We start from the raw sequence: 27,479 nt of genomic DNA on the forward strand, positions 1-27,479 counted from the left end.
GGCAACACCAAAGAAAACAATGTGCACAGGATATGGTCATCAGGTATTTTATTTGTGTGATTAAACATGGCAGGCTGTTTTTAACGCTTAAAAATTTGTTTTTTTCAGACATTGACATTCACATTTTTGCAGGGATTTTTCAGCTGATTAATTAAACTTTATTCCACTTATCTGACTGAACCTGGGTTTGCTGGAGATTTCTTCCTGTTAGAACTGGGATTTTTTTATTCCCACTGTCGCTAAATGCTTGTTCATGTGGATCTTTTGGGTTTTTTTTTTTCTTTCTTATTGTGAATTTATATTTTGATAAGTGCATTGAGATGACATTGTTGTAATTTGTGCTATACAAATAAAGTTTAATTTAATTGAATTGAATTAGTATCAAAATAATACTGATAGGAGTTATACATGTTATACACATACATTTGACAAATGAAGGCATTTCATTTCAAAAATACGGGCAAAAATATATACTAGAGGTGTTTAAATGTGTATACACAACTCACATTGTGTGCCTAAATTAAATCTTTGTTCATGATGCAATTGATATTTTATCGCGCTTTTATTTTGTTGAGTTTCTGACTGTTTCCGCTTCCAAAGGCGCCAAAGTTAAGCTAACTGACTCAGAGCTCGAGACTGACAGCAGAGCAGAGCGTCTGTCTACACTGACACTGCACCGGGTTTTTACCTTAAACTCACGGTAATGTACGTTTTTAATATAAATGTTTACCTCTGAAACATAAAGTACGTTGACTGTGTATGGCGTCATCATGACGTCATGTAAAAGCAGTGACAGTGCGCGCGGGCTTCAACTGGGTTGTTTACTCACTTATGACATATCTACACTTTACATTAGTGTTATAACGGCTCAGTAGTTACATTGTAAAGTGTTTAGCTGCCATGTTTATTATTATTATTATTATTGTTATTGTTAATGTATGTGGAGTGGGCGGGGCTTGAGAATGTAGCTCACAGTAAACAGTCATTATTACATTATGACCTCATGTATAAACCAGTAGTTGTTTAGCATTTTATTCATGTCATTACTATTATTTTAAATGCACTAATAATGGATTAAATTGTGTCCAGCGCACATGTACATTCTTGCATAGAGGCTGTTGAAATGAATGAATGGAATTTGGTTTATTAATTGATTTTACTGTTATTTTGTGTATTTTTGTGTGTTTACTTTGGGGGCTGCCAGTTGCACGTCTGCAAATTTTAGCAAGCAATTTAAAATATACATGTAAAGAAAATAACTTTACATTGTATTAGGGCTGAACGATTTTGGAAAATAATGTAATTGCGATTTTTTTTTCTCCCCCCAATGCGATTTATTATGCAATTATTTTTTCAATGAATACAAGCAATGAATCAATCTGTTTCATAATAAACAATTTCAGATTTATTTAAACTTTAAATAAATGTAAAATATACATTTTAAAGCACAGATTACAACAATAAAGCAAACAAATCTGTGGCTTTACCTCTTTAACATATCTATGTACCGTAACTTCATGTTTCATAAAACATGTAAACATGTGGACTGCACTTCTTAAACACTCTCTGAACTTAACAGGACAAGAAAAAAAATATTGCGATTAGAAAATCGCGTTTTATATTGCGATAATATTGCATATGCAATTAATCGTTCAGCCCTACATTGTATGACAATTTTGAAAGTGTGTAATTTGTTTTTTGTGTGTATTTCATCAAAATCGTAGAAAGATATGACAAAATTAATTTATTAACAGCAGCAATGGCTGGAAAACAGGATGCTGAAAATGTATTATTTGTTACTGTAACTAGTACAGTGCCCGTCTGAAGTATGTATTCATATAGTGGGAGGAGCTTAAGTAGAGTTGTCAATCATGGCCAAATGAGTATGTGTTTGAAGGTTGGATGCACAAAGAGGTGTACATACTCTGTACTTTGTAGTGTTATAAAGGGGTTTATGTGCGGGTGCAAAATAAAATAGTGTGTGTGATTTCCTTGTTTTAATTCTATGGGGCATGTGCATGATAAATGTGTTTGTTTTTTTTTTACTAATTTTTATATTTTTGTCGTTTGGTGTATTTTTCTGTAATGTATGTTTATTGCAGTCATTATGTGTATTTTTTTTGTATCTTTCTGTTGTCTTTTTCTGCATTTTTTGTTTAATTATTGTTTTTTGTTGCCATGGTAGTGTGATTCTGGAGTCATTTTGTGTACTTTTGTAGCTTTTTTTGGTGTAGTTTTCTGCATTACTGTTGTCATTTTGTGTATTTTTTTTGTATAGTTTTTTTTAGTGTTTTACTCATTTTCATATTTTATGTTATTGATGTAGCATTTTTTTTCCCCCTATTATGTTTACTGTGAACTTGAAGTAAAGCTCGACCCGATATATCGGCCGGCACAATGTTTTGTTAACTTAATTACTCGATACTTTAAGTTAAGAAAGAAGCTTGAAATAGTTTAAACCGACTACTTGCACATTGTATATTGTATATTGTTGTCGTGCTTTACTGCTACATACCCGTCCTGTACTTTTTGTTTTACTTGGTTGTGTACGGGTATATTTAAAGTTCAATACATATTACGAGTTCTATTGGTGTATTTAATTTAATTTCTAATATATACACATTTATATCATTTGAGTGTTTCAGTTGTCTTTCGTAATCAATGTGCTTCACAAAAAAAGTATATCGGCCTCAAATATCAGCTTTAGATATCGGCCATTGGCTGAGTTAAAAAAAAAAATTGCTATCTGCATCGGCCTTTGAAAATCCCATATTTGTCGACCTCTACTGTGAAGTTGATCTTAAATTTAATTTCAAATGGAAATAAAAAGTCTTAAAAAGTCATGAATGAATTTGACTAAAGCTGTGAGAACATCTGTTGTAATTCTCTGAAGTGTCATTGAACAGGTTCATTAGGTGACCCTGTGGTGAGGATGAGTGGGTGGGGCGATCGGGTGAAGAGGGTGGAGCAGCTGGCTCAGGCGTTTGAGCTGAACCCACTGACCACACGTTACAAACCTCGCCTGTGGCCGTGCCAGCCGTCCTCCGTGTGGAAACTCTTCCCTCGTCAGAGCATGGCCATCAGTTTCACTCACAGCTGTAAAGAGGTCAACCACAGGCTGAGCTGCCTTTCTGCACTGATATTAATGTATTTAATATTCTGATTAGTAATGTGTTAATGGTCCTACCCCAGCCTGTGCAGGTGTTTGCACTGGAAAAAGAGGAGACATCACTGGGCCAGAGGATCTACCTGGTGACCAGTTACAGTGAGCTGTGGCACTACTACAGGTGGGACATTCTCTCAGGGTTGGAGTCAGTTATCATTGTAATTGTGTAATTTATAATTAATTACTATTGTGGCATAATTGTAATTCTAAAAAATGTGTTGCTGTGTTGTAATCGTCATTAAATTGTAATTGAGTTTAGATAATTGACTTTGTATTTGTAATTGCCATGAAAATTCTATAAAAATTGTCAGTTGTAATTTAACGCAAAACTGGGGAACCATGTTACAGTTCTATGTACAGTTTTACACATACTGTATGTAGTGAACAATTATTAAAATATGTTTCAAGCTTTCCCACATTTTAACATTAAAAAAAATGTAATCTAGGGGTATACTGACACTATAAAGGCTCAGATGTCCACACCAAAAATATTAAAACCTATATTTTCATTGATAAAGAAGCCTAACAAGGTAATAGATAATAAATAAATTAGATGATAGATATTAGTGTTTAGTGTATTTTACAGCAGATTTAGGACGTGTTATCATAAGAGATGCTAACAGAAAGCTAACACAAGAGGTAGGTTAACTTTTATTAGGTTATTTTATTCAGGCTCAGTTATTGTGATTAATTGTAATTGAACTTTAGTAATTGAGAATGTAATTGTAATATACTTTAAGATAAAAAAAAAGTTGTAATTGAACATGGGTAAATGAAGACATAAATGTAATTGAACGTGGGTAATTGAGCCCAACTCTGTATGTTCTCTATGAAATAAGATGCTGTTTATGTGTGTTAAACGTGACCAAATGTCTCAGTGCTGTTTGTTGTGTGTTTATTGAGGACGTACCCACAGTCACTGATGCACTGCTATGAGGTGATCCCAGAGGGAGCCGTCTGTAAGCTTTACTTTGACCTGGAGTTTCACAAGCCCTCAAACACCACAGCCAACGGCCCAGCTATGGTTTCTTTGTTCATCCAGGTACAGCACACTTCACAGTTAATGCTCAACTCCCTTTATCAAATCAAAGTCTTCATCCACACGTTATCACATTATGTCCGTGTTTGACTGTCTGTTGTCTCAGAGTTGGAAGCTACGAATGATCTGAGACACAGATACACAAATATAATCAATTTATTTCCTCTTCTGCCTGGATTAATACCGGATACACTCCTGGCTGTGCTGTCAATCATTTAGTGGGTGTGGCATTTTATAGAAAGAGCAAGAAATGTAGACTCATGTTCCATTGCTACACTAACCATCAAACAGGAAGTTGATCTTCAGGTCACAGGAAATGAGTCAGTAGTCAGAAGTAGTAACACATGGTAGGGCTGCTCGTTTATAGAAAAAAATTATTATTATTATTTTAGTTCTAATTGAAATCACGATTATTCAAACTATTTTGTCAACCAAAAAGTATTTTATTTTTGTACAAATCAATATCAAATATATTGATTTTTAACCTTATAAATCTTTTTTTTTACATGCACGACTCTTTAAAGGGATCCTCCACTGTTTTTACAAATGTGGCCTTAAACCTTTAAAATGTCCTTATTAGAAGATCTTTGCATAACAAAACACATTATTTTGCACCATATTTGTTTTATTAACTTTTTAAAATGGGACTACTTTACAGTTTTAAAGTCTGTGCGCCGCCGCCGATGTAAATCACCCCTTTCAGTCCATTGAGTTCTATAGAAGAGAAGCATTCTGGATCATTTAGCAGCTTTTTCAGTCAAAATGACAACTTGTGCTGTTTTGTGTTGCTCTAAAAATCAGTAAAAGCTAAAAAAGTCGGACTAAAAGGGGTGATTTACGTCATCAATGTCGTCATTTCAACATGGCGGCGCACAGGGTAAAATAGTCCCATTTTTAAAAGTTAATAAAAACGAATATGATGCAAAATAATGTGTTTTGTTAGTCATTAATCTTCTAATGAGGACATTTCAAAGGTTTTAGGCCACATTTGTAAAAACAGTGGAGGATCCCTTTAAAATACACCAAAAGGTGAAGTTCAAATTCTAAAATGAGCAAAACAGCAGAAATAAATGAATAAAAAGGCCTAATTGAAGGTTGATGTTAGACGAGACACAGGAAAGAGTTTAGACGAGCCTGCAGACACAAATAAATAATGTATAACATGAGCTCTGGGGTACTTGTCATAAGAAATAAGTACGAAGGGCAACATGGGGCAATAACGTTTGGGAAACACTGCTCTAGGTTTTCATCATCAAACCCAAAGTGCTCTTATTTAAGAGAATATGACTTGCGTTGCTTGTTTACCAAGCGTTTTTGCTGCGTTTCTACTGCCATGTTTCAAAACCACTAGCAACAAATTTAGCTTTAGCTTTGAGAGGGGCGGGGCTGAGGAGCTTGCATGCACCTGCATTAAATAACTCAAAGTTAGTTTTTTTTTTTTTTGCGTGTGCTAAGCTTTATTCTTTGTACATATCTTAATTTGTGAAAGTATGTTTTATTTAGCAAATAAAACATATGTATAATTGAAAAAATAAAATATATTCGCGATTATGTTTTTTTGTAATCGTTGAGTGTAATAATCAAAATTGTAATCGAATTTTGATTAATTGCACAGCTTTAACACATTGTATGTTTTTTCCACTGTGATGTCCAAATCTTTTACTTTTCTGTTTTTGGTTTTGTTTGAATAAAGGATCATTAATGTTGTTAACTAGTGTTGACGTACGGCTAAATGATACACGCCATGATTACGTGTCCGTGTGTTTGTGTTTTGACAGTTTGTCTGTGAGAAGTTACGGGAGTTTTATCAGGTTCGATGCTCAGCCAAAGATGTGCTCAATCTGGACTCCAGCACTGACGAGAAATTCAGCCGACATCTTATCTTCATTCTTAAGAACGAGGCGTTCAAAGACAACATCCACGTTGGTATGGTTGGTATGGTTGGTGTGGTAGTGCACAACTATGTTTCCATTCCATTGTTTTCTCCTCATTCTGTCTGTTTTTTCCCTTTAGGAAGATTCATCCATGCCATTCTTCATCCTGTCCTTAACACAGACCAAAGCAAACGATGCCTGGATGGTTTGAACGAAACAAGGTTTGTTCTTAACACTTTAATAACTAAAGAATCTTTGTGATAATAGCAGAAAACACTCTTTATTGTAGAGGAAATGCTGCTGTTGAGAGGTAGAGGTAAAAAGTACAAATACTTTATTATTTTATTTTACTAGTTTTTTTCTGGTATCTGTACATTATTTGAGTATTTATTTTTTACTTTTACTTCTTACTTCTTGAAACAAATATCTGTACTTTCTACTCTTTACATTTTAAAAATGAGCTTGTTACTTTTAAGAACCTTCGAAGATGACGTCACGATGTAAAAAGACATTTTTTGCTAAATTATCCAGGTGTTCAAAGGTAACAGATTTAACTCATTTTTCTACAAGTTCTTAAAAAAATAAAATATATGGACCTTGCTGGTTTAAAACCACTGTCTAATTATTGTAGGGACATTTGTTTAACTTTGAACTTTTTTACATTTTCTAGCACGCACTTTTTTATTTTCACTCAATTAAAGAAGCAACTTCACGACTTTTACTTGAACCAGAGTCATTTTCATGACTTTTACGTGAGCACTGAAGACTAGTAGTAGCCGTCTCTGTTGACAGGACGTCAGAGAGGACAGATGAGATGAGTGAGAAACCAGCGATAAAGAGACAGAAGCATGAAGACCTTCACTTCCTGCAGGTGAAAAACAAAGATGGTCAAAACTGTCTCTTTGTTGATCTCGGTAAGAAAACTATCAATGGAACGTCTTTAAAAAGTTACATCTTATTCTCATCCATACCAACATCTGTTATTGTTGCCTGTGTGTTTTTATTCTACTTTATAAAATGATCTTAACCAGGTGTGTACACCAAGAACAGGAATTTCCGACTTTATAAGTCATCCAAAGTGGGCAAGAATGCTGCGTTTACTGTCGCACGGGACAACCAGTTCACTCCTAAACCAGTGAAAGGAATCTCATGGGAGCAAAGTGTATTCTTGGCTTCTTTAGTGTGTAATGTGAGGTAATGTGAGACCTTTTAACAGCGTTTAGTACGAGCTGAAATATACAGTAAGTTCTCCTGGTTGTGTCTGTCTGTGATCAGCTTCACAGGACAGAAGATCCTTACGTGGAGCACCCCCGACGTGAACCCGCCCAAAACCTTCATTCCTCCTCACCTGCAGGGACCGTCCTCAAATACAGGTAACACTCAACAAAGTCTAGTTTCAGTCACTTTTAAGACAGGCACTTGTCACTAGCTAATGCTTTTTTGTTTTGTTTGTTAGAAAACTTTTTTAAAAACGTAATCCAAGTATCAACTGCATTTTGTTTTTAGGTTTGTTCTAATATCTTATGTCAACTTGTAAATGTCCAACGGATTCAGCAGTAGATGCGTATGTAAATACAAAAATTCAATTAAAATCCACGTTCATGCTCTCAGAACTCAGTTTTCCAGTTCTCATATCGCATGACGGCCATCATTTATAATCTGAAATTGTTGAAAAAACTTTCAATTGATCTAAAATCTGGCAAGTTTCCCCAAATTCCCATCTTCAGGGAAAAATATTAAGAATCAATGTGTAAATGACAAAAGAATTTGGTTGTAGATGTCACACAAATTCAATGAAATTTTACAATATTTGCCAGCGCACACAGGTTTCCCACATTTATATCATGTGATGGCAATCATTTTTAGAGGCAAACTGTTGAAAGAACTTTCAATTTTTCCCAAAATCCTGCAATTTCACTCAAAAGCATAGATATATATCAACACTAGATGACGCAAGCGAGATTCGCCAGCATAGCTCAACGGCGGCCATCTTACCTCAGACAACTGATGTTCTGACATTCTGACGCGCTCTACAGTAGCTGTTGAAAGTTGAGTGATCAGTTTAAATATAAAATACCCTTAACTTGATGAAATATTGACAGATTTACAAACGGTTTGCTTTATTACAAACCTTATTATACGTAGGTATGACATAGGATGCTTGTACATGTTGAAATTGCCGCTTGGCGTTTGAAAATTGGTTGAAAATTGAGCAAGTTAGCGTTATTTACATGCACCATTGACATTGATGTAATGAACGGGGCCAGCTGTCTGAGGTAAGATGGCCTCCGCGTTGCTACGTCGCTGCCCATTATCTAACAGCGCAGGTAAGTCATCTAGTATATATATATATATACAGTATATATATGGTGGTTTGCCTCCAGGCTAAGCTTCGCCTAACAAAATGTCACAATGATTAGTCAATCAAAGGGTTTATTGACAGTGTCTTACATACTTTACTTATCATTTAAAGGTAGAAGTGCAAAGTAGGGCATATTATTGTTGAAGTTCTGTGTTTTCTGGACTATAATCTGCAGCAAACTGGTCCGTATTTGGCGTATTATGTGAATACGTTTTGTAAAACCATGTGAAATTGCAGAGTAGAAACAAACTTTAAAAAATGAGTTATTGGATTGAAAAAGATCTCTATCGTTACATCCCTAATAAACATCTAAGTAGTCTTTTATATGAAACAATAATACTGGCCAATAACATATATATGAAGAAATTATTAGAATATATTTTTCCACAGCAGCACTAACCTTACTCTGGATGGTGGACTGATTAATTTACTAAACACTGTAACTCAGTCTGCATGTTGCATGTTCTATTGTTCTTTCTTCTTCTTCCTACTGACAGAGACACTTTCTGGCTGCTTGTCGTCACCTCACAGTGAAGTGGACGAGTTTGTGCTGACGGTGGTCAGAAAGGAAGGCGTACAAGGAAGTGAGTGGTAAACATTAAAAATCAGGAATCAGTTCATTTTGGGACACAAATGATTTGTTTAATGAAAGAGTGACTTGGTCAAACTTATTTTCATGGTAAATACAATGATCATCATTTGTCATTAACGCCAGAAAAAGGCCATACTTAGTTTGTGAATCCATATTTTGGTTATTATCAAAATGCGATTCAAATCCTCATGCTTAATTAAAAGTGTACTGCAAAAGTTTATTGTGGTCTCTGTCTAAACAATATCATTGTTTTGATGACATCACTACTGTTCAAAGTGTAAAACTTCAGCTGTATCTAGTGATTATAGTGTTTCATCCACATCAGAAATGTGGATGAAATGAATTGATTTAGAAAAAGTAGAATAACTTTAGTGATGAGTGTTTCTAAATGTGCACCATTCTTCCTCTTGTTCTGCACAGGCATCAGGCGCTGGAACTACTTTGCAGAAGAACAGCTGCTCGTTTACGACATTGCCAAAAACCGCTGGTGTGAAAATGTCGGCCGCCCTCATAAAAGCAACAACATCATGTGTGTGTACCGTGTGTGCTTCACTCTATACAGGAAGTCAGTGGGTGGCACCAGCTTAATACTGTGGTCTTTCTCTGTAGGATTATTGTGGATTTCAAAGATGAAGTGTGGTACCAGAAATGCCACGACCCTGAATGCAGGAACTTCAGATCCTCCAGTAAGTTAGTAACATAACCTGGTTGGTGCGTTTACGTTGGCGGTATCGGCTTTACACGGCGCCGTATTCCTGGCTTTCAGACCCGACACTGTTTTTCTAGAGCGTGTCCATTAGGGGTGTTGGAAAAAATTGATTCGGTGATATATCACGATATTACGTGTCGGATCGATTCAAAATGCATCCATATCAATTTTTATTTACTTTTTATTTTATTTTTTTACCTTTATTTAACCAGAAAAGTCTTTTCCACTGCAGGAGACATTGTAACTGCACAAAGAAGTGTCTGAAACCTGGGCATGTTGACCAGCTTGTGTTTTTTCAATAAAATCTAAAAAGAAAGTACTAACTTTCTGCATTTATGTGTTGTTCTAGGCATATACCTCAGTTAAGTTGCACTAAAGTCAAAGTTGGTTTAAAAGCCACAGGCAGATTGTATGTTATTTTTTTATTTTAAGTTGTTGGCACATGGCATGTTAAAGCCTATGTTTTGAGTGTAAAATAAGCCAATAAAATATATTTCATACATATTATCCTCATGAAGGTGTACACATTTACAGATTACTTGTTTCTTAAGTCATATATTTGAAAAAAAAAATGCAATAATCACCTTATACTTAAATATCGGGATATATTGTATCGTATTGTATCGTGACCTATGTACGAATGGTATTGCCAGATGCCAGGCAATACACATCCCTAAACTACCAGACTCCACTTATTGCACTTTTTTTTGCTGCCATCGTCACAAAATCGCCAACAAAAATGAATGGTGACCAAATGTTTCTTCTCTGTAAGTGAGTTGATGACTCTACGTTGTGATGATGCTCAGAACCAATCAGTGTCTGATTTGAACCTACGTCACATTTTCAGACCAAGGCTGCTTTTTTTGGAACCTCAACAAAGGAGGTACTAAAAAAAAGCAGCACCAGGCACCACGGAGGAGGTACTTTTTCTCAGCGGAAACGAGCAAAAAAAAAAAGAGAGTAGAGCCGATTTCAGTACCCCCTTTGTCTGACTACAACATTTTGCTTAGAATACTGTGAAAAACCAACCATAGAGGATAATGATGGAATGAATGAGTGTTAACACTAGGGATGTAACGATTAATCGTAAGGCAGTTAAAAATCGATTCATAGGTATCACGGTTGATATCGATTTTCTGAAAATTGAATAGCAGTACTTTTTTTATCCACAAGTGTAGGCGGCGGGCGGAGTCTGCTAATACTTTCTTTCTGGCCGCCTTCTACTCTTAAATATGTTAATAAATGATTCATTGCCCCTTTAGCACCGAAAGAATATCTGTAATATTACTTGAATATCTGTAAAAGTCATGTTTTTCTATTAGCTCTGTCTGCTAGCATAGCTTCTCTTCTTCACTGCAAGATATCTGCATGCCAACTGACCACTGTGTTACCAGCGCCCTCTGCTGGTCCAAACAAATATGACGTAATTTTTTTTTCTTTTTAAAAGTCCAATTGTTAAGGCACAAAATTCAGTTGCACTTTTAAAAAGAAAAAGAACTATTATTCAGTTTTGCATTGTTTATTACAGAACCAGACTTTAAATTAATAGGCTTCATTTTCATTTGTATTATTCCTTTGTTTATTTCATTCAAGGTTTATTTTTAGTTAAATTGCATTGTTTTGAATAGTTTATCAAGGAATTCTTTTGACAATGAAAAATAAAAGGAAAATAGTACAGTATTTTCTAGTTTTTTTCCCAGAAAAAAAATTTGTCTACAGTCCCATTTTGTAAAATAAATCGTGAATCGAATCGTATCGGGAGTTGAGTGAATCGTTACATCCCTAGTTAACACACATTTTAAAGAATCTCATTTTGTAAATAAGTGGAATGAATCAGTATTTAGTGCCTCCTGAATAGATTTATTTCATTTCCAGTCACTTCCTGCCTGGTGTGGAACCAAGACTGACCCTCAATATCTGTTTTATCATCATTATTACAATTATCATTTTGAACTACATAAACACTATAAAACACTAGATTTTTGTGCTTTCAATGGTTAATTTTCCACTTTCTTTCTCTCTCTCAAGTACCCTCTATAGTTTGATTGCGTACCCCCATTTGAGAAACACTGACCTAAATGGGTGTTTCTTAAATGGGGGGTACGTAGGAGTACGCGATGGCACTGCAGGGGGTATTAGAGACAGAATGTGGAAAATTAAAACAAAAAGTATTAAAAATCTGGGATTTTTGGTGTTTTATGTTTATTTTTAGTTTAAAATGATAATTAAAATAATGATTATAATGAAAATGATGTTGATTAGAACATGAACCGAAAATACAACGGTCAGTCTCAGTCCCACACCAGGAGACGATAAAAATTATACAAATAAAGCCATTCTGGAGGCACAAAATGCTGTTTCATTCCACTTATTTAAAATGTGTTATCACACCTTCATTCCATCATTATGCTTCATACCAGTGGTTCTCAACTTATTCAGCCTGCGACCCCCAAAATAAAGACAGGGCCATCTATAAGGGGGAATAAAGGGGAGAGCTTTTTTATATTAATCTGTGATAACACATTTATTTATTTATCTCAATAATACCCACCGTTATCCAGGATGTTTATTATTTTCACCATAGTATATATTCATCTTAAAGATGTAAATCCTTGTTTTAATCAAAAATAAAATGGGTTAAAAGTGACCAAAAATGGTGGAAAAGGTGGTGAAATGGGATTTAAAAACCACATAAATTGGGTAAAAGTTGCAAATTAGGGGTAATGTCATTTAAAAAGTAGAAACAAATAATGGGCATGCCAAATCGTTAATGTGGTTAGTGGCAAAAATAAGCATGAAATATGGTGAAAAGAGGTTAAAAGTGACAATAATGGGTCAGCATATGTGAGATAAGTGGTGGAAAAGTATATAAGTGCTGAAAATGTCTTGAACAATGTCTTGAAATTTGAACAAATGTGCTGAAAAGGCTTTGAAATCTGATGGAGAAATGGCACAAATGCATTAAAAGGATCAGAAATATGGCAAGAAAAAGTGATGAAAATAGGTTAAAATATGGCAAGTTTGATGTTGTTGCAGAAAGAGTAAAAATAAGGCTCATTATTTTAAAAAAAAATAAAATAAAAATGTTTCTTGAAAACATTTGGTGACCCACCCCAAGGTTGAGAACCCCTGCTCTATACAGTAGTTGTTTTTTCATAGAATTCTGAGCAAAATGTGTAGTCAAACAAAGGGGGGTACTTGGATTCAGAAATAAGAGAATGGGGGTACATGGACTATAACAGTTTGAGAACCACTGACCAAAGTAATTGATCTGATGCCAGCGTGTTGTCACAGGTTATCCAGTTCCTCAGGAGATCTGCATGAGCTACATCCTGAAGCTGGTGGGTTCATGTACATATTTTCATTCATCTAGTCTCACATATGCAGTGAGTGACTGATGGTGTCTTCTCACAGGATGAAGAAGATCAGGCGTACCTGATGGACGACGCTGGCAACATTGAACTCTCCCAGAAAACAGGAGCTGCTACGACACGTCAGGGAGAGAACAGTGAGACGTGGGGCGATGCACACGATGATCAGGACCTTCTACAGAGTCTGGATGACTTTGAACAACATGGGGAGGAGATCCCTGACCAGCTTCTACTCTCATGTGTGGCTGATTTGGATTCCCTGCGATAGATCCAGTAGACTTATTTTCACACTGTACACTTTAGAAAAAGACATACGGTGAGTTGAAGCAGTTATAACTATTTTTGATACTGGGTGCAGCTAAAATAACAACGTAACTGTCCATGTGTCAAAAAATATTAAAACATGACAAACAATTCAAATCAACCTACAAATGTTTTAGTCACTAAATGATTGAAACACCATAAATGACTGTTTATGTAAATTAACTATTACATTATAGGTTTTTAATGTATGTAAAGGAAACATTTCTTCTTGAAATCATTTATTTTTGGTACAGCTGACACACACACACACACACACTGACTGCTTTTACAATAAAAATCTGTAGATTTCCTCTCATATAACGATACACTTTGTGCTGAGAAGTCGTCGTCGATATGATCACGTGCATAAAATGTCTCAGTCAGTGGAAAAATCTGAAATGACGACTGGTCTTTAAGTTCATGTGAAATGTTGAGAAGAACCTGTAGTTTAGAAATGAGTGATTTTTTTTTTAAATTAAAGTGTTATCAAAAGTGTGCTGTGAATTCTTGCTCAGTTTCTCTCTAAACAGTCATGAGCCTGTGGCACTGTGTGTGGTGGCATTTAACAAAGGCACTGCACAACAATGTCTAATGAGTCAATATTTTACACGCAGTGTCAAAAAGACAAGCAACAAAATCCATCAAGCAGGATTCCCAAGAGTCAGCTCATGAGCAGGAAGTACTGAGAAACATGGGAATGCAGGGAATTAGGAGTTTTCCAGCAGATACAATATTTACAAGTTTAATGATAACATTAAACATGAATTTAAATACATAACCAAAACATGAAATAGTTTATGGTTTATAAATAGACAAAAACATGTCATGAATGTAAAATCTTTTCTGCTTTTCAACTGTTGCTCCAGAGAATTAAACAAACTAACGGGTTATAAATGGCTCTACACTTGCTGATCGATGAGAGGAAACAACGTCAGTGATTGATTAAATCACTGGATCCAAAGCCATCTCCAAGGACTTCCTAAAACTGCCACCCTGGCTGTGCTGAAGGACCTGCTAGAAGCTCAGATCTTCATCCTGGTGTAAAGTTGGTCAAGCTGCTCTTTGAAGCGTTTGTAGATTTCTGTCCTCTTGGCCTTCAGGGTGGGGGTCAGCAGCCCGTTCTGCACCGAAAACATCTCGGTGATCAAAGTGATGTCTCTCACCTGCAGGTCAAAGGAAAACAGGTTAATGGACTGAAAATAATGTCCAATGAGCAGTTTAAGATAAATGAAAACCTGGATTATTTCATCTGAGTGAGTGTTTTATCTTTGTGTAGAATAGTGTTTCTCAAATTGAGGTATGTGTACACTTAGGGGTCGCAATGGCACTACAGGGGGTACTTCAGAGAGAGGGTGCAGTATTGGTCCCACCCCAAGCATGAGGTGACAGCATTTTTTTTTAATTTATTTTTTAACTATAGAAAAATCTATTCAGGAGCCACGAAATTTGATGAACAAAATCCATGACGTGAAACAATCTGTGACAGTAGGGGGCGACAGTTCCATCTCTGCTGTTTCATAGACGACATGAAGAAGAGCTCCATGCATGTAAATACAGACAACCAGGATCCACTGCTGCTCATTAATGCTGACCCAAGTTGAATCTGTCTGTTACAAAGAACCAGCGACCCAAAAGTGGGTCGCTGACAGCTGGTCAAAAAAAATTGTTTCTCATGATGGACGTCTTTTATTTTGAAACGATCTTTTTTTCGACAGGCATGCTGTGAAATGCATGTTGCGCAGGAAAATATATAGATTTATGTTTCAATAAAGATTATATAGGTGTTTTTTCAACAGCTGTTTTTGAAAAACTAAACTCGATCTGAACAATTCTTAAAAAATAAAATAAAAAAAAAAACAGTGGGTCGTGAATTAATGACTGTGGCAAAATGTGGGTCCCAGGGTGAATCCAGTTGAGAACCCCTGGTTTAAGATATGGTTTAATTATCTGGATTGCTCTTTTATTTTCTGGGGTTACAAATTTTTTCGGTGAACAAAAGAGGTTTACATCGACTTTTTTAACTTTTACTGATTCTTAGAGCAACTGAAAGCAGCACAAGTTGTCATTTTGACTGAAAAAGCTGCCAAATGATCCAGAATGCTTCACTTCTATATAGAGGTCGACATCAGGACGATACAGTATATGGACTTTTTTTTTTTTTTTTTTTTTAGCACTTTAGAGTAGCCATTAAAGATAAAAAGAAAGAACATAAAAAACATCCATTACAAAAAAGTAATAATAGTAATAATAGCATGTGCATGGGAGAGGTAGAAGCCAATAGGCTTACAAATAAAAAGCCGATATAATAGGATAAGGATATAATATAAGAGTGCCAAATCAAATATCCCTATCCAATTATATCCTTAATAGGATAAGGATATTTGATCAGGCACCCATGTGGGCAGTTGCAGCCACTGCTTGACTGACGGAAGGACCCCTCAATGTGCTTTAAAAAAAAAAGTATATCGGCCTCAAATATCGGCCATTGGCTGAAAAAAAAAACAATAATAATAATGAACATTTGTAAAAACAGTGGAGGATCCCGTTAACATCTGTATTTCTATACTTTCACTTTGTAAATCTAGTTAAACTAAAATGCAGTAAATAAAAAAACAAAAAATCTAAGCTCAAACATGATCAAAAACTAATTCTAGAAATAAAATGTTTTGGGGTCGTCAGTAACTCTTGATATCAAAATGGGGTCAAGAGCCAAAAAAAGGTTGTGAACCACTGTAAAAAATACTGTTTATATCCACTTATTTACAAAATGAGATTCTTTAAAATGTGTGTTGTCACTCATTTATTCCATCATTATGTTCTATAGTTGTTTTTAAATAGTTTTCTAAGGAAAATGTTGTAGTCGGACAAAAGGGGAACCACTGGTGTAGAAACATGGGATTCATTTTTTAACATCTAAACATTTCAAGCAAGTAACAAAACAATGCATTTTATTTTGATTAATAATTAATAAACTGGGCTTCGGGTAAACAAAAACATGTATAAGCATACCCTATTATTTTATTTTTCTTGGATGATACCAAGCTTCATTTATACATGATTCAATTCCAAACATGTATTTTATTATATGACTTACTTGGTTTTATGGGGATGAATGTGTTTAAATTTGACTTTTTTTTCTTTTCTGTCTTTTTAAATGTCACCTGTTCAAAAGACTTGAGTCCAGCTCCTTTGCCTAAATTCAGGATGTCCTCCAGGATGGCCTTCTTTACATCCTGCAGACAGTTTAAAAAAGTTAAGCAAGCACAGATTAGTGAGTACCGAGTAGAGCTGCACGATAATGGTCATTGTTAATCACAATTATTTTTGTAACAATATTGCAATCGCAAGTATTTATCATGGATAAAAATCTGTGTTTTTATTACACTACTTTTAAACAAACAATATGTGTACAGCTTACAGTGCAAAATTAAACTTTAAATAAGAATTAGGATTAAAAAAAAATGTACCCAAGAAATTATAAATTAAACAAAATTACAGAGTGCAGAGCCCGTATTTTCAATGTAAACATTGCCAACAATTAGGGGTGTGAGAAGAAAAAAAATCGATTACATGATATATCGCAATTTTTTTTTTTTTTTTTTTTTAAATTTAAAAAAAGCGATTTTTTTAATTTAAAAAAATCAATTTTTTTTTAATTTAAAAAAAATTAATATATATATATATATATATTTATTTTTAATTGATATCTTTGTGTACTTGTGCAATATTTCAGTGGTTACAATGCTTTCAATGTGTTGCTATGGTTATTTGATGCATTTGATGTTATGAATGCAGTGTGTAATGCCTGTAATATTTTAATTTCATATAATCTGTTCAGATCAATGTTTAAACTGACACAATAGGAGAAATTATTTTTTCTTATTTTTGTGCATCGTCAGTAACTCAGGGTGATTTATCCCTAATGTTCTCACTACAGTTGTTACAATGTCGTCATTATGTTGTCATGGTTACATTGAGACTTCTACACAGTAGTTTCAGTGAAAAGAAACTTGTTGCACTTTATTTTATGATGGCAGTGTGTAACATCGCATTTTCTTTTTTTCAGTGAAAATGTGCAAAAACACTAGTAATAAATAGGATGTTTTGAAGCAAATAGTTTTGACTCAATTTGTTCTCTGACTGATCAATATCTTTTGATGAACATATACAGCAACTTGATTGTTCATCTTTACGTTTCATTTTGATATTAATAGGGTAGAATATCACAACAATATCACGATAATATCGTATAGTGATGCATATCGTATTGCAACATCCTTGCCAATACTCACCCCTACTAACAATCAGATTAATTTAATCGTGGCAACCAAAATCGTGATCCTGATTAAAATGTGATTCATTGTGCAGCCCTAGTACAGAGTGCTTAAACTACTGATGCCCACCTGGTTACTGCACAGCTCAGAGTAGGAGCCCTCAAACCCTTTCTTCTTGGCCCAAATTGGCAAAAAGTCTGGATCAGGAACCACAACCGCCACCAGGAAGGCCTTGAAATACCACATGGCCGAGATAAGCACCGTAAGTTAAACATTATAAATGCAGATCGAGTTTAATAGCTCCCTTCAGTAATCAGTCACTGACTTGAAGGCTGTCGCCATGAACAAAGATCTGAGCCACTGGATCACTGCGGTTGTAGACGGTCTCTATTTTCTCTGGGGCGATGTATTCTCCCTGTGCCAGCTTAAAGATGTGCTTTTTCCTGTCAATGAGCTTCAGAGTGCCGTTCTACAAGAGAATCAGAGGAATGGGTTCACTTTACCGGCTGCTACAGTTAGACTTCAGCTCTGATCCTTAGTGGGTTCATCTTACTGGCAGCCATTTGCCAATATCTCCAGTATGTAGCCATCCGTCCTGATCGATGGCCTCGGCTGTTTTCTCCGGGTCCTTCAGGTATCCATGGAAAACATTGGGCCCCTTGACACACACCTGAATGTAGGCAAGGTTAAAAAAAAAGGTAATGGTTCTGATGTTATAGTTCATTTAATGATTGGGTTGGTTTGATCTAAAAAGTTAAAAGGACAAATGTTTGAAGGATTAAACAATAAGAAGCAAATTTTCTCAGTTTTTTGAACATATTGAGAGATTAAATCATTTTTTTCTCAGGTGTTACATTAGAAGTGTTCCCTCTGTATGAGATGTACACATTTCATAATTCCTTTTAATATATATTATACTGCGTTCACACCAAACGCGTTTTGGGTGTAAAAATCGTGCCTCGCGCCCTTATTTGGATGCTTGTGCTCATTGAATCAGACGCTTGTCAACAGCGTCGAAGATGCTCGGGACGCGCGTCCAAACAAGTTGGGAAGAGAGTGCGTTTAGGGGAGGGGCTTCTCTGTTGCCGGTAGTGTTCATACAATGAATGATATTGTGGCGATCAGTTACGTTGTGGGGAACATTATTGTGTTGAGAATAGGTGTGGAAACCTCTGGGTACCTCACGATACGATAAGCGATACAAAACGCACAATGACAATTATCTCACGATATGATGATACTGTGATTATCGATATATTGGTCAAAAATCAATCTATGATAATCTATGACTAGAAGATTAAGATTAAGTGAAAAAATAAAATTTTTATTTTATTTCTGTAAACAAAAAATAGGGTCTTTCTTACCAGGACACCAACTACAGGCACTCTATTCCAGAAGAAGAGCGCCTGTCCATTTTTTTTTCATCTATCTCTAAAATAAAAAAAGGTGTGTGTGTGTAGCGAATATCTCCCCGACGCGGTACGAGTTCGACCTGAAACTTAGTCAACGGGTTCCAAATACCCCAGGTGTGTGTATCTGTTATTTTGGAGTAATTTGGTGTAACAAAACGTTCAAAAATGTTAATTTTAAGATTACGGCTCCCTCGGTAAGAGCGTGGTATTGAGCGCGCTACTTCCGGTTTCGGGTTCATGATGTCACTGTGTCGCAGTTTGTTTGGGTTCAAAAAACAAACAAAAAAAAGGTCAATATTAAAAAAAATTTGTACCGCTAAAAGTCATTTAAGTTAATATTTCATGGTTATTTAATATTATTCCCGTGATTCCAAACTTCCTTTAAATCTCGGGTCACGGACGTCACTTCCTCCTTCGTCTCCATGACTGTGGGCGGTGGCTGTGCTGACGGTCACTAGCCAACCATATCACAAACATTCTGCTTCTTCAGGCAGAGGAATGTCACGTTTTTGTGAGCGGATGGATCCACTATGATTATTGTTTGTTCTGCACAAGGGTGAGTGTTTCTTCTTATATTATTCTATGTGCTAAGAAAGATGCTAGCAGCTTATAATAGAAATATACTCAATGAGTAAAATAAAACAAAAAACTAAACAATATTTATACAAAAAGTAAACAAAATGACAACAGAAATGCGTAAAAATATACAAAAAAGCTCCAAAAACACACATTACTCCAAAAAAACATACATTACAGAAAAATACACCAAACAACAACAAACTAGGGATGTAACGATTCACTGAACTCCCGACACGATTTGATTCACGATACTGAGCTCACGATACGATTCTCTCACAATTTATTTTACAAAATGGGACTGTAGACAAATATTCCTTTTTATTTTTTTTTAGAAAATACTGTACCATTTTCCTTTTATATTTAATTGTCAAAAGAATCCCTTGATAAACTATTCAAAACAATGCAAATTAACTAAAAATAAATCTTGAATGAAATAAATAAAGGAATAATAATTTAATTTTAATTCTGGTTCTATAGTAAACAATGCAAAACTGCATAATAGAAAAAAAAAAAAAAAAAAAACAGTCAGATATTCTTTCGGTGCTCAAGGGGTCATTTATCAACATGTTTAAGAGTAGGTGGCGGCCAGAAAGATAGTAGTAGCAGATTCCGCCCACCGCCTACACTTTTAGACGAGGATTTTTGCGCCCTCTGCTGTTTAAAAAAAGTACTGCGATTCAATTTTCAGAGCATCGATGTGAACCGTGATACCTATGAATCAATTTTTAACTGCCTTATGATTAATCGTTACATCTCTACAACAAACATTTGAAAATGTCTCAAATTATACAAAACTAAATATTTATACAAAAATACACAAAATAACAATAGAAATGCACAAAACTACACCAAAAAAGATAAAAAAAAAAACACAAAATGATTCCAGAATCACACTACAATGGCAACAAAAAACAATAATTAATAAAAAAAAAATGCACAAAAACATAGAAAAAGATACAAAAATACACATAATGACTCCAAAAACATACATTACAGAAAAATACATCAAACAAAAAAATATATATAAAAATCAGTATAAAAAATAACAACATTTATCATGCACATGTCCCATAAAATTAAACCAGGGAAATCACACACGCTATACACCTTTATAACACAGAATACAGAGTATGTACACCTCTTTGTATATCCAACCTTTAAACATATTCTCATTTAAACATAATTGACAACTGTACTTATGCTCCCACATGAATGCATACTTCCGACGGGCACTGTACTAGTAGAATTAAACCAGGGATATTGAATACGCTATTTTACTTTGCACCTGCAAATAAACCCCTTTATAATGCTACAGAGTATGTTGTTGTTATTATGCCCATAATTGACAACTCTACTTAAGCGGCACTGTACTAGTCATTCTGAATTCGTCACGATTGGGAAATGCTTCTGATTGATCGACGCGCCGCAATATGCCCCCAAAGGTCAACGATCTCAACTCTAGCGTTGGCCACGTTGGAGGCGCGCAACGCACGTCAAAAGCTTGAAATCTCAAAACGTTCAGCGTCCATCACGCTTCAAAACGCGCCGCACGGGAGGTGCGGGACGCGCAACCGAACCTCTTGACGTTCCTTGAAGGACGTCCACCATATATTGTGTATGTACACCTGACATTTGGTGTGAACGTGCTATTAGAGGTGTGAGTCATCAAATAAAGTGTAAAAAAAATTATTGCAAAACTTACCATCATTATTCATGATTAATCGCATTTTGTGTATCAAGTAATTGCACAATAATTGTATTGCTAACTATTGCACTTTTACATTCAGCTGCTGAGGCCCAGCAGTCTGTCCACATTGCTGAAGAAAAGAGCAGTTCTCCTTTTATAAATTACTATTATCAATGCAACTACTACTACTAATAATAATGATAATATTGTACCAAAAACAATCCTGTTACTAATCACAGGCTACTGCTCAGTGATGCCCTGTAGATGTAAATACTGTCTGTTATCACCCAATCCTTGTTATTTTGATTTACTAAAAACCTATAAATGAATTATTAATTAACTCTTGCCCCTGCACTTCCAGTTTTTTTGTATTTTTTGCATAAAGTTATGCTCTGAAATTCTAAGTATGTTTCCTAATGTGATAATATTTGTGTAACCAACTGGATATTATATATATTTAATAAAAGTCACTGAGTTTATTGAATCCATTTAGTAATCACAGATTGTTTGAAAGTGTTGTGTCATTCTGTGTTTGTGTTGTATTGATCCTTTGAGGTTATAACAACACTGTGGGTGTCACAATGATCTATTCCATGACATTGATGACCCTTACATGCTGTTTGTTTTATGTGCTGTTAAACAGTAAACTGCCTCTACACAGGAGTCCTTACCTCTCCCTCCCCATTGGCTGCCAGGTAATTCATTTCTGCAACATCCACCAGTTTAATATAGTTACAGGGCAGGGGGGGCCCAACATGACCTGACCAAAACAAACAAAGTCCATTTTAATGGCTGACAGTTTTATTTTAAAAAATCACCAGCAGAACAACTTTTTAAAGCTGCAGCACAACAAATGAGTCCTTACTAGTGTTTAATGTGAACCTTTACCTGCAGACCAATCCCCAGGCATTGACATGGAGCATCCTGCTGTGCACTCAGTCTGACCGTAGCCTTCATAAAACTGAAACATGTGCAGAGAGTTTGTCAACATGGCTGAGAAAAAGTTGAAAGTATCAGCAGTTTTTGTTCCGTGGCTCACCTGACAGCCCAGAGCAGCTCGTAGGAATGTCAGGATGGTGGGGGACACGGGAGCCGCTCCTGTTATAATGAGTCGGACATGCCCTCCCAGACTGGACTGTGTGTGTGAAACAACAATATCAACTCACCCTCAGTCAAACCTATAACTGTAGTGAAAACATTAACACAGCTTTTCAGTTTCATGTTTACCTGAACTTTTTTGAAGATGAGTCTGTCCCACATGCTGTCCCTTCGGACCACGCCACTTTTAAGCTCCGCCTCTTTCCTCCTGAAGGCAAAGTCGAGCAGCCACCTCTTTAGTGGTGTGTTGGCTTGACCAAATACCTGATTACCAAAGAGTGAGAAATCAATAACTCTGACACAACAGTGGAATAGGGAAGTTTTGTAAAAAGAGAAGTTAACTTGTCACAATGAGAATGAACCGACTGACGAAAGACAAAATAAGCGGTTTCCTTTCCTCTGACCTTATCAAACATGCGGTTGAGGAGGCGTGGGACGACGGGGAAGACGGTTGGTTGGAGGGTCTTCAGATCATCCATCAGCAGTCGGATGTCTCCTTGGAAGTATCCAATTCGAGCTCCGTGGATGAGAATGACACCCTGCAGGGGGAAAATGGAGAAATAAAGATGTTAAAATAAGACCAAACAATGACACAAAAGAGACACTTCAGCAGCAACTGCAGCAGCAGTGCTAAAAAACAACAAAAAAATCAAAAACACCAGCTTTTATTATTCTCCATATACTGTGTTGAGCTGCAGAGTTAAAGCCAAACCAATCACAGGCACCTAGAAATGGGTTTTTACCCAGGTTTGATAAAACAAAATACAAGTTTGACCACAAAGTGGCGCTGCTATTATCCAGGTTCCTTCTTCCGTCTTTTAATCTGTTCCCTGTAAAAGTAACATTGTCTAGTTCAACTTTTTCCCAAAAGAAACCGTCCGATTCTGCAATGAGCAGCTGGTTTTTCACAATTATTTACATATCACATTATAGTTACACACACACACACACACACACGCACTGCATCTGTGCACAGCAGCATAAAGCAGGATTAGACCAACTGTCAAACAAAACCCCAACAATCCTGTTTAGTTAGAAATGATCGCCTCCAGGTACTGAGTGCCGTCTGCCAAGGCCTGTGATATTGTGTTTGCCGTTTATTTCAAAATCTGTGCTCGTAAATTATTCTGAAATGTGTAATTATAAGAATATGGAAAGTTTGACATGAATATGTTAGGAGAGTTTTGATCAGAAAGCCTTTTTAAAGCCTTTTTTTCTAACAAACGAAAATGTGATTCTTTGGAATGATGTCGTCAATCTTAAGTAAATTTACACGTGCTGTGTATCGTGTAGGGTTCATACATAGGGTACATCTGCTAATAATCATTTTAATTTCACTCATAATTATGCCTGTCAAATAACATATCCACCTAAAGAGAAATTTAAAACGGGAATGAACAAATTCACTAAAGAATTAAATAAAATAAAGAAAAATTACAAAAACAATTGACCACATTGTGAAAGAAAAAGAACTTCCCTAAGCCACACTTTATATTTAACTCTTTATTTTTTCATCATTATGAGCATTATTGGTTTTTTCACCGTGGTCTTGCACAAATAAATTCTGTCTTAGGGACAACACAAATTGGAAACTATTCTGAAACATTTTTTAATTCTTTAAATAAGAACAAAAACTCCAAAGATTTACAATTCCATATTTTTCATGAACTACTTTAACAACCCACGACTATCAAACATTAATTAATGTTAACTATTTAAATGCTTTCTTGGAAACATCTGAGATCCTAGAAAAATAGCATTTTATTTAAAGGTCTTTTCTATTAGAATACTACTAATTTAATGAATTACTTCCAAAATGTCAAACACTCCATCATGCAATTTAGTATTAATGTGAGAATTTTAATGGGACTCAATGGAATATTGTTGCCATCCAGTTATGGTCAAATGTGACATCTGATGTAACACAAAATACTAAAATATTTCTGAACATCAACATCAAAAAACTGGAGCGTGCTACCTAACTTTAGTATTTATTTTTTATATTTTAATCAATTATTGTGCCTTTTGTGTACAACCCAGTCCCCTGTTTATTTGGTTTCATATTACAAAATAAAAATAATACAGTTTAAAAAAAAATAAAAATACTTAAATATTTCTATTAGCCTTTATGTACGACTAATATAATTCTGCCAAAAAAGAAGCTATTTTGAAAATTATTTATTTTCTATGTATTTCTCACGATTTATTGATTGATTTATAACATTTAAGGGGTTAAATCCTCAAATTAATGTTATGTTAATTTTCATCATGGCTGAACTTGTTGAGATATTTATTTAGTATTCCTATTCAGTTTTGATTTGATCCTTAACAAAGCAGACAGTAAACTAAAGTGACTCCTAATTGTTGAAAAGTGTCTTGTCCTGATGCTAAGGCACAACATTTTTCAAATATAAAACCAACACCTTAATACTAGCCCGACCTGTAAAAGAAGTGAATCTGCAACGTACCTGTACAACCCTCTCAAACATGTGAGCTAGAGGGAGATAGGATACATGAATGTCATGGAGGCTCAGCATGCAGTGCACCTGGGGAGGACACACAAAAACAAAACACATGCACGAATGCGAGTCAGGCTCGGCGTACGGTTACCTCCACCACCCTTTCAAACATGTGGGCCAAGGGGAGGAAAGAGATGAGCACATCCTTAGTGGAGGGCTTGAGTGTGTCCTGCAGGACAGCACGCAGCGAGGAAGGACAGGACAAATACACACAAGGTCAAAGAAGGTCAACCACTGTCCAACAGGAAGCATATAACAATACAAAGAACTCAAATCCTACCTGTGACAATACATACACAATAGGTGTGTGACGATATCTCGATACGGCGATATATCGCAATATTTTTTCGCACGATCGGTTATCGATATGCTCGCGCTAAGAATCGATTTTTTTATTTAGATTTTTTTTGGATTTAAGATTTATTTTATTATTTTCAAAACCTTTTCTGCTTTTTCACTAAAATGGGCACGTAGGTCTTCACAGACATTTACTTTTTTGTTTACATTGGTATGTTGACACGTATTTACAGAAATGTTGCACTAAAATAGTGTCACTGTTCATAGGACACTTTTTCAATTTATTGTCTTTCAGAGATATTAAATAAAACATTTATTTTTTCACTTAATCTTTTATTTTTTCTTGTTAAGTCATAGATTATCATAGATTGATTTCTGACCAATATATCGATACCCGCAGTATTGTGAGCTTTGTATCGTATCGTATCGTGAGGTACCCAGAGGTTCTTTTTGTGTTGCTGAGTTTAGTACACTTTGACCCCCCTGGTAGCATAGGATGGTATGTCATAATATTGTGTAAAGCAATTTGAGATAGAGGGTTAACAATAGACCATACAAAGCAGCAGGTCTGCACTAGATACTGTATTCTATATTTTATCCAATTTTAGTAGATGTAATAATTAATAAATGTTGTTTCTTGTACATGGGCAGAGTGAGTTGCAGAACTGTTTTCTTTTGTTCACATGTTTTTTGATAGTTGTACAGTTATGAAAGAAATAAATCAGTTAACATTTCATCGGCGCACCCACCACTGGGAGGTAAACAACTGGGTTGTTTTCATATGATGCTGATAATGTTAAAAATAAAAGTTATGATTGTTTTAACTGTATCTGACACATTCACTTATTTTGTTCCTTACTAAAAAACGATCTGTGAGTAACTTGCAGTGATTATTTAGTACTTCCAGGAAATTTGTTCGATAAGTTTGTGCGCCGATAAAAAAAATTATTTTGGCTGGAGAAAATTGTGTCACAAATCTAAGTTTATACCCTGTATACGCACATTAAAATGTTACAAATTAGGAAAAAAGTTATGTTTCAACATGTGACGGGTTAAATAAGAGTCGGCTCAAGATTCTGCCTTTATAAATGTGGTTAGCATAAATTAGTCACTAACATACATGTCACTTCCCTTTTTTAAATGTAGCAGCCTTCCAGTGTTATAGCAAGTGCTTTCTTTGCTTCTCTAGTAAAAATCCAAAGGAATTCTTCTTTCCACCCCTCGGCAGTTTGCTTTTTTAAACTCTAGGAAGAGGCCGGATCAGCTTGTAGATGTACAAGTGCTGATAATACTCAAGAGTGTTGACAACATGCCTTGAGTTTTTAACAAATGAAGACTGGTTGCTGACAATCTGCAGAGCGTTTCTTTACCTCTGTTATTCGAATGAAAGCTGCTGTGTTAGAGATGACGTTCCCATGAGTAAGCATGGCACCTTTTGGGTTTCCTGAAAATAACCAATACAGGATACATTACATTACAAGTCACAGGAAACAGTTTTGGTTCTAAGAGCCGTGTGCTCACCAGTTGTCCCAGATGTAAAGCAAACTAAAGCGAGGTCGTCCGGTGTGGGAGGCTGCAATCAAATAATATGACAATAAATAACAATAAATATTAAATTATTTGCAGTAAAAACAAATATCAAGTCCTCTTGATATAATATAATATCTATTACAAAAATGACTGATTTGTCCACTCACGACTGGATTTTGGTGGTTGGCTTCACCCATAGCCTGAAAAACAAAAACAAAAAGAGGTAGAGTTGAGTCTTGGTTGAACCTGTGATAATACTGACCTTTTCATTAACATTAGGATCAAACTGGATTTAGTTGTGAGCAGAAAAAGAAAGACGTGCCATCTTTCTAATAAGACTGGGGCTATTTATCCAGCATTTGTGCAGACAGATGCAAAAAGACCCAGAGGACATCAGTCATTAAAAACACATCATCAAGCAATCAACGAACTGATTATTTTCTCACCTCAAACTCTTTTAAACTCATGATCTCAATGCCGCTCTGCTGCCCACGGGTCACCAGGTCGCTATCAAACTTTTCCACGACAACAATGGTCTTCACTGATCTCTTTTTACCACCGACACAGTCCAGAATCAGTGCAGCCTTTTCAGATACGTCACAGATCACTGTTGAGATGGAGGCTGAAAAGCAGAGGACAGGAAAGGTAACCTCCAGTTCCTAAACAA

General features: G+C 35.5%; 2 protein-coding genes across 8 annotated transcripts in view; one reads left to right on the forward strand and one right to left on the reverse strand.

Moving 5' to 3' along the window:
- The first annotated feature begins 597 nt into the window (after window positions 1-597).
- Window positions 598-13,772, forward strand: primpol (primase and polymerase (DNA-directed)). 5 transcript variants are annotated; one of them, XM_028471754.1, is made up of 14 exons: window positions 598-700; window positions 2,907-3,106; window positions 3,193-3,287; window positions 4,070-4,208; window positions 5,984-6,131; window positions 6,219-6,300; window positions 6,872-6,993; window positions 7,111-7,273; window positions 7,355-7,452; window positions 8,939-9,025; window positions 9,454-9,562; window positions 9,643-9,719; window positions 13,037-13,083; window positions 13,157-13,772. In XM_028471754.1, exons 2-14 carry the CDS (start codon window positions 2,933-2,935, stop codon window positions 13,379-13,381), a joined length of 1,566 nt encoding a protein of 521 aa, XP_028327555.1. In that variant the 5' UTR covers window positions 598-700; window positions 2,907-2,932; the 3' UTR covers window positions 13,382-13,772. The 5 variants fall into 5 exon arrangements, with proteins under 5 accessions (XP_028327555.1, XP_028327775.1, XP_028327636.1 ...); XM_028471974.1 differs by having other exon boundaries at window positions 13,024-13,083; window positions 13,157-13,297; XM_028471835.1 differs by having other exon boundaries at window positions 625-700; window positions 2,894-3,106.
- Window positions 13,773-14,003: 231 nt separating this feature from the next.
- Window positions 14,004-27,479, reverse strand: part of acsl1a (acyl-CoA synthetase long chain family member 1a) — a 36,175-nt gene continuing 22,699 nt past the window's right edge. For 2 of the 3 annotated variants that reach the window (XM_028471562.1, XM_028471492.1), the window contains exons 7-21: window positions 27,259-27,434; window positions 26,980-27,012; window positions 26,804-26,855; window positions 26,653-26,726; window positions 25,077-25,154; window positions 22,871-23,005; window positions 22,596-22,730; window positions 22,408-22,503; window positions 22,257-22,329; window positions 22,040-22,128; window positions 18,244-18,360; window positions 18,016-18,159; window positions 17,820-17,921; window positions 16,578-16,649; window positions 14,004-14,579 (exon numbers count right to left, since the gene is read on the reverse strand). In XM_028471562.1, the coding sequence (XP_028327363.1) occupies window positions 14,439-14,579; window positions 16,578-16,649; window positions 17,820-17,921; window positions 18,016-18,159; window positions 18,244-18,360; window positions 22,040-22,128; window positions 22,257-22,329; window positions 22,408-22,503; window positions 22,596-22,730; window positions 22,871-23,005; window positions 25,077-25,154; window positions 26,653-26,726; window positions 26,804-26,855; window positions 26,980-27,012; window positions 27,259-27,434 (1,517 nt within the window). In that variant the 3' untranslated portion in view covers window positions 14,004-14,438. Of the gene's footprint in view, window positions 14,580-16,577; window positions 16,650-17,819; window positions 17,922-18,015; window positions 18,160-18,243; window positions 18,361-22,039; window positions 22,129-22,256; window positions 22,330-22,407; window positions 22,504-22,595; window positions 22,731-22,870; window positions 23,006-24,934; window positions 25,013-25,076; window positions 25,155-26,652; window positions 26,727-26,803; window positions 26,856-26,979; window positions 27,013-27,258; window positions 27,435-27,479 lie in introns of all 3 variants that reach the window. The other variant, XM_028471633.1, reaches the window with a different exon arrangement.

Source organism: Gouania willdenowi, chromosome 1, assembly GCF_900634775.1.
Source record: "Gouania willdenowi chromosome 1, fGouWil2.1, whole genome shotgun sequence".
NCBI classification, from domain to species: Eukaryota; Metazoa; Chordata; class Actinopteri; order Blenniiformes; family Gobiesocidae; genus Gouania; species Gouania willdenowi.